Source organism: Neoarius graeffei, chromosome 5 (assembly GCF_027579695.1).
Source record: "Neoarius graeffei isolate fNeoGra1 chromosome 5, fNeoGra1.pri, whole genome shotgun sequence".
Taxonomy (NCBI): domain Eukaryota; kingdom Metazoa; phylum Chordata; class Actinopteri; order Siluriformes; family Ariidae; genus Neoarius; species Neoarius graeffei.
In genome coordinates, this window is record NC_083573.1 from 25,299,600 (window position 1) to 25,310,042 (window position 10,443).

A 10,443-nucleotide genomic window follows, 5' to 3' on the forward strand; every position below is an offset into this window, starting at 1 on the left:
TTGTTAAAAGTGCTATACAAATAAACTTGACTTGATATGGGTGATATATGACTTAATAAAGACACATAGATATATGACTTGATAAAGACACATAGAAACACAGGTTAATAGACAACCAGTAATTTGACACAGGTGCACCTCATCACATGTTACCTGCTGGTTCAATCTGTCTCCTCACCATTCACAGCCGATGCTCAACCAAACCCCATTGCCACATACACCTACCTCACCATAAGCTTGGTTTTTGTTCAAAAGATGTTAAAATCAAAGCTCTAACTACTGGCATTTTGCTCCAATCCATGAAATTAGTCAGATCAAGCATTTTACATCCCTAGAGGCCATTTTGCTACAAAATACTGTACAGTCAAGCCAGAAAGTCTGCACACCCCTTTCACCTTCTCCAAGTTTTATGTTACAGACTTATTCGACAATAGATTTTCATTTTTGTCACAAAATTCTACACAAAATAGCCCATAATGACAAAGTAAAAGCAGGTTTTTAGAAAATATGCAATTTTATTTTACTGACAAAAATTGGTTATTTAGGGGTTACATATCTGTACACACCCTTAGCCTAATACTTGGTTGATGCACCTTTGGCAGCAATTACAGCTTCAAGGCATCTTGGGAAAGAAGCTACGAGCTTGGCACACTTTGGGACCTGTAAAGCTGCAGCAAATTTTTCTGTACCCTTCTCCAGAGCTATGCCTTGACACAATCCTGTTTCTGAGGTCTGCAGATAATTCCTTTGACCCCATGGTTTGGAGTTTGCTCTGACATGCACTGTCAACTGTGGGACCTTATATAGGCAAGTGTTGGTAATCCCCAATCATGTCCAATCTATTGAATTTACCACAGGTGGACTCCAATAAAGTTGGAGAAACACCTCAAGCAGTATCAGTGGAAACAAAATGCACCTCAGCTCACTTTTGGGTGTCATATCAAAGGGTGTGCACACTTGTGTACATATGCTATTTTACATTTAGATTTTTAATAAATTAGGACAAATGTCTAAAAACCTGCTTTCACTTTGTCATTATGGGCTATTTTATTTAGAATTTTGTGACAAAAAATGAAAATCTATTGTAGAATAAGTCTATAATGTAATAAAATGTGGAGAAGGTGAAAGGGGTGTGCAGACTTTCTGGCTTGACTGTATGCATGCCAGGGTTTGTTATAATATGAAAAGAAAACAGGAAAAGGAAAGGATTGTTGTTTTTGAGGACTTTTAATGTTAAAGATTACAAACAATCCCAACAAACAACTTCTTAGCAGTATTACATGAATACATAACAGTTGCATTTTGATGTTATGTTCTTAACACAGGCGAAATTTACTGTTTCTTGGTATCAGATTGATGCAACTTACAGTCTGATGTTTTAGTATTTGTGTAATGAGCAAAATATAGGATTAAATGCTGGATGTTTAATATTTCAGTGTGGTAAGGTTCATTAGTGAAAACACAGTCCAGTCAGTGGAAAGAAGTGCTTGGGGTATTTAGTTGGTCTTGGTGAAGGACTCAGAAATAGAGGCGAGCTGGTTCTTCAGGTTTTGGGCGTAGGGGTCCAGTTTCTCTCTCAGGTCCTCAGCATAGGGAGAGAGACTCTGCTGAAACAAATTTGATTGCACTGACTTGTGTAGCAGCAGCACAGTGGTGCAGTGGTTAGCGCTGTCGCCTCACAGCAAGAAAGTCTGGGTTCGAGCCCCATGGCCGGCGAGGGTCTTTCTGTGTGGGGTTTGCATGTTGTCCGCGTGGGTTTCCTCTGGGTGCTCCGGTTTCCCCCACAGTCCAAAGACATGCAGGTTAGGTTACCTGGTGACTCTAAAGTGAGTGTGAATGGTTGTCTGTGTCTATGTGTCGGCCCTGTGGTGACCTGGCGACTTGTCCAGGGTGTACCCTGCCTTTCGCCCGTAGTCAGCTTTATCCTGTTCTTCATCCTGCAAAACAGAATAAAGTGGCTAGAGATAATGAGATGAGATGAGAGACTTGTGTAGTGAAACTATCCTTCTTTTATACAAAGACATTGCATGAAGGAAAAGACAAAGCATAATGTATAATCATACATTTTTACCATGCATCATAATGACAAACATAACCATACAATTTACCATACAATAATGACAAATATAATCATACATATTTCTTAAAATTCTTCAAGAAAGAAATAAAAAGTGTATTTTACATAATAGACCTACTTCACCATTAGTTAGTTGTAGATTTCAGCTACCAGAGATAATGTAGTCCCCAAAGATGTAACTAATGTGATCCAATTCATTAGATTGAACAAGTAAAAGCATCATTGGAAAAATAGGTTTAATTTGATAGTTATAAATCAATGGAAGGCAAGGTTATTTTGTTGAAAATGGCAAGTATTTTCCCAATATTTATGCAGGAAACAAGAGAAAGTATGCTGTATATTAAGAATCAATTGCTTCACACAGATCAGTTTGACAATAGATTTAATGTAGCATAAATACAAGAAATGAGAGCAATGTACAAAAAAAAAAATCTACAAAGAAGACCCTGATCCTTAGCAGCACTAGATACATTAAATATCTATAAAAATATTAACATTGATATATATAATGTTAATATTCTCACAAGTGGGATAAATTCACTGCAAGTTGGTACAGTCCACTGTTTGAGGTGTATTCTTGTGATATGGATCTGAGCATTTGATGTTTCATTTTTCAGGTTTTTTATCTGGACAAAAGCAGTCCAACTAATGAAATGTGGTAATTGAAGGATTTACTTGGTCTTGGTGAAGGACTTATAAAGAAAGGTGAGCTGTTCCTTCAGGTTTTGGGTGTAGGGGTCCAGTTTCTCTCTCAGGTCCTCAGCATAGGGAGAGAGACTCTGCTGAACCAAAGCAGCTCTATCAGCAAGCTTGGCCTGAAGATCTTCAGTCAGAGGGGCCACGGTCTTCTGGAATTCCTGCAGGTGATGATCTACTTTCTGTCTGAGTTCCTCAGTGTAGGGCTCCAGCTGGGACTGCAGCTCCTTCACTTTCTCCTCCAGACTTCCCCTGAGCTCCTCGGTCTTCTGCAGTATGGTAGTTTTCAGAGCTTCAGAGTCAAAGGACTCAGCGTAGGGAGCCACAGCTACTCTCAGCTCCTCAACTCTCTGCTGAATTTGGGTCTTCAGATCCTCAGCATAGGGATCCAGTTTGTCTCTCACAGTGGTCAGATCCTGCTCGAGACGCTCCTTCAGAAATTCAGCCTCCTTGGTGATTTTGTTCAAGATGTCCTGGGCCACAGGGCTAACTTGTTTCTGAACATTGACAGCATACTGACTGGCCACATTAGCACCTTCTGTAATTCTAGCACTATGGAGTAAAATAAGGAGAAATATACATCTATAAGAAAAGAGGACTTGACACATAATCAAGGCAGTAAACACAGTTCTATTAACTTACTTGACGTCCTGCCCCAGTTGAGACTCTCTAATGGTTTTCAGTGTGTCCTCAGCAGTGTGTGTTGCTTTGGCAACATAGTCCCAGAAAGCATCAGTCAGTTGATTCAGCTGTGATTTGGACTCATCAGCATAGAACAAGTTGGCTTGGCAACCTGGAGGCGTGCGCACACACACACATACAGTGGTGCTTGAAAGTTTGTGAACCCTTTAGAATTTTCAATATTTCTGCATAAATATGAGCTAAAACATCATCAGATTTTCACACAAGTCCTAAAAGTAGATAAAGAGAACCCAGTTAAACAAATGAGACAAAAATATTATACTTGGTCATTTATTTATTGAGGAAAATGATCCAATATTACATATCTGTGAGTGGCAAAAGTATGTGAACCTTTGCTTTCAGTATCTGGTGTGACCCCCTTGTGCAGCAATAACTGCAACTAAACGTTTGCAGTAACTGTTGATCAGTCCTGCACACCGGCTTGGAGGAATTTTAGCCCATTCCTCCATACAGAACAGCTTCAACTCTGGGATGTTGGTGGGTTTCTTCACATGAACTGCTCGCTTCAGGTCCTTCCACAACATTTCGATTGGATTAAGGTCAGGACTTTGACATGGCCATTCCAAAACATTAACTTTATTCTTCTTTAACCATTCTTTGGTAGAACGACTTGTGTGTTTAGGGTCGTTGTCTTGCTGCATGACCCAATGTCTCTTGAGATTCAGTTCATGGACAGATGTCCTGACATTTTCCTTTAGAATTCGCTGGTATAATTCAGAATTCATTGTTCCATTGTTGCATCTGGGCCGTCCTGGCCCAGATGCAGCCAAACAGGCCCAAACCATGATACTACCACCACCATGTTTCACAGGTGGGATAAGGTTCTTATGCTGGAATACAGTGTTTTCCTTTCTCCAAACATAACACTTCTCATTTAAATCAAAAAGTTCTATTTTGGTCTCATCCATCCACAAAAGATTTTTCCAATAGCCTTCTGGCTTGTCCATGTGATCTTTAGCAAACTGCAGATGAGCAGCAATGTTCTTTTTGGAGAGCAGTGGCTTTCTCCTTGAAACCCTGCCATGCACACCATTGTTGTTCAGTGTTCTCCTGATGGTGGACTCATAAATATTAACATTAGCCAATGTGAGAGAGGCCTTCAGTTGCTTAGAAGTTACCCTGGAGTCCTTTGTCACCTCGCCGACTATTACATGCCTTGCTCTTGGAGTGATCTTTGTTGGTCGACCACTCCTGGGGAGGGTAACAATGGTCTTGAATTTCCTCCATTTGTACACAATCTGTCTGACTGTGGATTGGTGGAGTCCAAACTCTTTAGAGATGGTTTTGTAACCTTTTCCAGCCTGAAGAGCATCAACAATGCTTTTCTGAGGTCCTCAGAAACCTCCTTTGTTCGTGCCATGATACACTTCCACAAACATGTGTTGTGAAGATCAGACTTTGATCGATCCCTGTTCTTTAAATAAAACAGGGCGCCCACTCACACCTGATTGTCATACCATTTGATTGAAAACACCGGACTCTAATTTCACCTTCAAATTAACTGCTAATCCTAGAGGTTCACATACTTTTGCCACTCACAGATATGTAATATTGGATCATTTTCCTCAATAAATAAATGACCAAGTATAATATTTTTGTCTCATTTGTTTAATTGGGTTCTCTTTGTCTACTTTTAGGACTTGTGTGAAAATCTGATGATGTTTTAGTTCATATTTAAGCAGAAATATCGAAAATTCTAAAGGGTTCACAAACTTTCAAGCACCACTGTGTATAATATATATATATATATATATATATATATATATATATATATATATATATATATATATATATATATATATATCTTTGCATTTGTATACTGATTTTGGAGAGTTTATTCCAGTGATAATATCTGGTAAATAAATTCCACTAAAACCATCAATGAATGGAGACATGTATTTCATAAAAATTATAAAACATTTACCTGTAAATGCCACAATGGCAATCACCAGGAAAACCTTCATCTTTGTTGTATTTAGCTAAAAGAGAGAGAGAGAGAGAGAGAGAGAGAGAGAGAGAATAAACACAAAGAAAGTAGATGTATTATAACTTCTATACAACTGACTTTTAGCTTTTTTGATCAGTGTTCTCCAGCTCACCTCTTTGTCAATATTCCCTGGTGAATGTTTTCTCAGGACAGTGATTGTGAGCAAAGTCTGGGCTGTTAATATACAGGCAGGTGAATATTGAATAGCAAAATCCAAAGTTCAACAGTAAATGTCTAGTTGTCAGTTCCCCTCCTCTTTTTTTCTTTCAATGGTGTTATTAGGCAAACATCATATGACATTGCTTTTTGGACCCCCAACAGAATGGTACAGTGCCCTCATATGAACTCTTAATACAATGACATTAAATAGCACTGCGTCCTTTTGTTTCTGTGTGTAATCATACAAAAATATATGGAGATTTTTCGGTAAATCAGTGAGAAATGTTTAGCCTTATTATGACTTATTTAATAAGATATAATGCCCCAGGAGGAGAATGCAGAGAGAAATAGCTGGTGTCACATGAAGTTTAAACCCATGCTATAGGACACAACTCTGTTACATGCTACAGTGAATATACAGTATCACAAATTGGTGGTAGTAAGGAGCATGAGAGACTTCTTGTTGGCTCCATATGGTGGTTTTACTCATAAATTCACAATAACAACTTGAAATGACCCAAAATTGTCCTGTTATTGGTGGTGTAGTTGGTTAGAATTGTCACCTCACAGCAAGAAGGTCCTGGGTTTGAGCCCAGCGGCCAGTGAGGGCCTTTCTGTGTGGAGTTTGCATATTCTCCCTGTGTCTGTGTGGGTTTCCTCTGGGTGCTCTGGTTTCCCCCACAGTCCAAAGACTTGTGGTAAGGTTAATTGGTGGCTCTAAATTGACCATAGGTTTGAGTGTGAATGGTTGTTTGTCTCTGTGTCAGCCATGCGATAACCTGGCAACTTGTCCAGGGTGTACCCTGCTTCTCACCCATAGTCAGCTGGGATAGGATCCAACTTGCCTGCAACCCTGTAGAACAGGATAAGTGGCTACAGATTATGGATGGATGGATGTTTAATTAACAATTATTCCATGAAATTGAGTCATACATGAGCTGATAGCCAATGAGTGCATAGCATTGAGTTGGCTATAAGCCATGCATGACAAAATTGAGTGGAATAACTGTTTTATTACAGTACCAGTCAAAAGTTTGGAAACACCTTCAAATTCGATGTTTTTTCCTTATTTTAATAAACTAAAAGACATTTTGTGTCTTAAAGTAATGACTGACTGTTATTTCTCTTTACTTAGTTGAGTGGTTCTTGACATAATATGGATTACTACAGTTGTCGAACAGGACTATTTACTGTATTTTTATTATTTACTCTTTACTGGTTGATGGTGTCAAATGCATTAAGAAGGCAAGAAGTTCCATTTTTGACAAGACACACCTGTTAACTGAGAAGCATTCCAGGTGACTACCTCATGAAGCTGGTTCAGATAATGCCAATAGTGTGCAAAGCTGTTATCAAGGTAAATAGTGACGACTTTGAAGAATCTAAAAGATAAAATGTTGATTTTTTTTAACACTTTTTTGTTTACCGTATAATTCCATATGTTCTTTCTTAGTTTTGGTGAGTTCAGTATTGTTCTACAATGTAGGAAAATAAATAAATAAATAACTACATCAAATGTGAAGGTGTTTCCAAACTTTTGACTGGTACTGTATATCCACATTCACTGGATTTTGAGAAACAGAGCATTTTTATTTTCATTTTTTGCAAATTTAATAAATGATGCAAAACATCCAACAAAATCATTTCCGCTTAGAATGTAAACAAACCAGCAAAATGACAGTAGCAGTTTGTGAAAATGCTATAATAATTCTTGAAAAATAAAAAAGATACATTCTTACCATCAAATACTTTTATTCCATATTTTGTTGCTTTTTTGTGTTGTTTTGGAGTAGAGTTTTTATTTCGTCCTTAGTTGGTTCAGCAACACCCTCTGCCATTTTGTTTTTCTCTACTCACGGTATATGAGCTGATACCCTAGTAGTAGATTAGCCAATCAGAGCATGTGATTGCTCACATCCAGTGAATGTGGATATAATAATATGTGTTACAATCTAAATTTCAGGCTTTATCCTACTTCAGCAGAGGACCCAAGCAGTTGTTATATTATACTATGCAATGTATTTGTCTTGCACAAAGCACACATTCTGGTTGTTCCTGTTATCAGAACTTGCCTTCTTTCACAATGCTTCTTGTCTGTCCAAACTGATGAACAGTTTGGCTAAACTCAAAATTAGCTGTAGATCTTTGTCAGATGGCATGCAGGTCAAAATGAAGCCTATCAGGAGAAAAAAGTTTCAACTGTATGTGGGAAGCCATAGCCTCAAGGTTAGAGAAGCAGCTTTGGGCCCAAAAGGTTGCTGGTTCAATTCCCTGGACCAGCAGGAATAGCTGAAATGCCCTTGAGCAAGGTACCTAACTTCCCAGGCTGCTCTTGCCATGTTATATATTGCTCTGGATACGAATGCTTGTAACGCAGTCAGACAGGTCTTAGAGCTATACAGAAAAAATACTAAATGTAGTCTAAAATGGCCTTTTAAAATAGACTGGCTGTCCTACTGCCCTTCTTTTTCACTGAAATACATTGGAAGTAGGACAAGAAGAAATAACCAAATTAATAATTTCAAATAGATTTTTCCTTTAATTCTTACTTCCATATCCATACAGATTTATGGGCCTCATCAGGAAGTGAATATTAGTTCTTTTTTTTCCCTCGTTTCTGATAATTACCTTATGGTTATAATTATTGTGAAATCCAGACTGCTGTGAGCTCTGGTGTTGTTTTCTTGCTTTAAATGTGTGCAGGCCTTACTTTTGTATTGTGGCTTATCATACATTTTTACAAACCCCCTTGATTTCTTGAACAATTAAATAAAAAGCCATTTAGTGTGGCTGAAAATAGTTCATATATTTAGCTGGTAGGAAATGAAAGAAACTAAAGTGTATGTTAACAATCAATTGCTTTACACATGCTACTTTGCCAACATTTTTATTATAGTATAAATACAAGTAATGGAAGGGATGTATAACAAAGACATCTACAAATAACATATAGATCCTTAGCAGCACTGGATAAATACAAAACAATTATATTTCATTGGTGATGTTTCTGCAAGTGGAAATTCACTGGTTTTAGTGAGGTGACACTGTCTAATGTTTTCAATATTTTGTGTCATGGGAAAAAGAGTTTGAAATGTTAAGACAATTGTCAGATACCATAATATAGAACTTTTGATGAACATTTGATGTTTAATATTTCAGCGTGGTAAGGTTTATTAGTGAAAACACAGTCCAGTGAGTGTAAATGGTGTTTGGAGTGTTTAGTTGGTCTTGGTGAAGGACTCATAAAGAGAAGTGAGCTGGTCCTTCAGGTTTTGGGCATAGGGGTCCAGTTTCTCTCTCAGGTCTTCAGCATAGGGAGAGAGACTCTGCTGAACCAAAGCAGCTCTATCAGCAAGCTTGGCCTGAAGATCCTCAGTCAGAGGGGCCACGGTCTTCTGGAATTCCTGCAGGTGATGATCTACTTTCTGTCTGAGTTCCTCAGTGTAGGGCTCCAGCTGGGACTGCAGCTCCTTCACTTTCTCCTCCAGACTTCCCCTGAGCTCCTCAGTCTTCTGCAGTATGGTAGTTTTCAGAGCTTCAGAGTCAAAGGACTCAGCGTAGGGAGCCACAGCTACTCTCAGCTCCTCCACTCTCTGCTGAATTTGGGTCTTCAGATCCTCAGCATAGGGATCCAGTTTGTCTCTCACAGTGGTCAGATCCTGCTCGAGACGCTCCTTCAGAACTTCAGCCTCCTTGGTGATTTTGTTCAAGATGTCCTGGGCCACAGGGCTAACTTGTTTCTGGACACTGACAGCATACTGACTGGCCACATTAGCACCTTCTGTAATTCTAGCACTATGGAGTAAAATAAGGAGAAATATACATCTATAAGAAAAGAGGACTTGACACACAATCAAGACAGTAAACACAGTTCTATTAACTTACTTGACATCCTGCCCCAGTTGAGACTCTCTAATGGTTTTCAGTGTGTCCTCAGCAGTGTGTGTTGCCTTGGCAACATAGTTCCAGAAAGCATCAGTCAGTTGCTCCAGCTGTGGTTTGGGCTCATCAGCATAGAACAAGTTGGCTTGGCAACCTGGAGGCGTGCGCACATAAATATACATATAGATTCTTTGCATTTTTATAATGATTGCCTCTGTGTAACTTTTGGGCCTCTTTTTTGAGAGTTTATTCCAATCTTTGTGATAACATCCAGTAAAATGCCACTGAAAACATTATTATCAATGAATAGAAAAAAATCATAAAACATTTACCTGTAAATGCCACAATGGTAAGCATCAGGAAAACCTTCATCTTTGTTGTCTTTAGCTAAAAACACAAAGTAGATGGATTTCATGAAACTTCTATGCAATCAGCATTTAGCTTGCTTTCTTTTTTTTTTTTAAATCAATGTTGTCCAACTCACCTCTTTGGAAATATTCCCTGCTGAACGCTTTCTCAGTCCAGTGCTTGTGAGTGTAGACACAGCTGTGTTATATAGGCAGGCGATTAGTGGATAGTTCAATCCAAAGTCCAACAGTAAGTGTCTGGTTGTCAGTGCCACTCTTCTTTTTTCACTTTCACTGGTGCTGTAATTAGGCAGACATCATATCACATTGTATTTTGGACCCACAACCTAGGTTGGAGCCTTTGCATGAAAGCTGAAAAATCTGATAGCAAGCTTCACCTTTGTAATGTATCTGAATTTATTTTCGAATGATTGTTCCAATGATGAATAGTAATTCACTATTTCCTCTTAGAAACAAAGACAATGGGATATTTGAATTCTTCGACAAACATTTTTATTGAGTAAAATTTTGCAATCAAATAATAAACTTTGTATTAGAGTAGAATAGCAAAATAGCAGTAAAGATTACCTTTA

General features: G+C 38.4%; 2 protein-coding genes across 2 annotated transcripts; both read right to left on the minus strand.

Annotated features, from left to right (window-relative positions):
- Nucleotides 1–2,748: 2,748 nt before the first annotated feature.
- LOC132885927 (apolipoprotein A-IV-like) lies at nucleotides 2,749–5,620 on the minus strand. The gene is made up of 4 exons (XM_060920459.1): nucleotides 5,575–5,620; nucleotides 5,400–5,454; nucleotides 3,416–3,566; nucleotides 2,749–3,325 (listed from the first exon to the last, which is right to left on the minus strand). The coding sequence occupies exons 2-4, from the start codon at nucleotides 5,437–5,439 to the stop codon at nucleotides 2,749–2,751; spliced, it is 768 nt and encodes a 255-aa protein (XP_060776442.1). The 5' UTR covers nucleotides 5,440–5,454; nucleotides 5,575–5,620.
- Nucleotides 5,621–8,839: 3,219 nt separating this feature from the next.
- LOC132885928 (apolipoprotein A-I-like) lies at nucleotides 8,840–10,051 on the minus strand. Its single transcript, XM_060920460.1, has 4 exons — nucleotides 9,988–10,051; nucleotides 9,836–9,890; nucleotides 9,507–9,657; nucleotides 8,840–9,416 (listed from the first exon to the last, which is right to left on the minus strand). Exons 2-4 carry the CDS (start codon nucleotides 9,873–9,875, stop codon nucleotides 8,840–8,842), a joined length of 768 nt encoding a protein of 255 aa, XP_060776443.1. The 5' UTR covers nucleotides 9,876–9,890; nucleotides 9,988–10,051.
- Nucleotides 10,052–10,443: the final 392 nt, after the last annotated feature.

Excerpts from the sequence above, each read along its gene's own strand:
- LOC132885927 (XM_060920459.1), bottom strand. The coding sequence starts at position 5,439 with ATGAAGGTTTTCCTGGTGATTGCCATTGTGGCATTTACAG. Across the intron at positions 3,567-5,399 it reads TGCCATTGTGGCATTTACAG|GTTGCCAAGCCAACTTGTTC; the intron begins GTAAATGTTTTA and ends GCACGCCTCCAG. Across the intron at positions 3,326-3,415 it reads CAACTGGGGCAGGACGTCAA|TGCTAGAATTACAGAAGGTG; the intron begins GTAAGTTAATAG and ends TTTACTCCATAG.
- LOC132885928 (XM_060920460.1), bottom strand. The coding sequence starts at position 9,875 with ATGAAGGTTTTCCTGATGCTTACCATTGTGGCATTTACAG. Across the intron at positions 9,658-9,835 it reads TACCATTGTGGCATTTACAG|GTTGCCAAGCCAACTTGTTC; the intron begins GTAAATGTTTTA and ends GCACGCCTCCAG. Across the intron at positions 9,417-9,506 it reads CAACTGGGGCAGGATGTCAA|TGCTAGAATTACAGAAGGTG; the intron begins GTAAGTTAATAG and ends TTTACTCCATAG.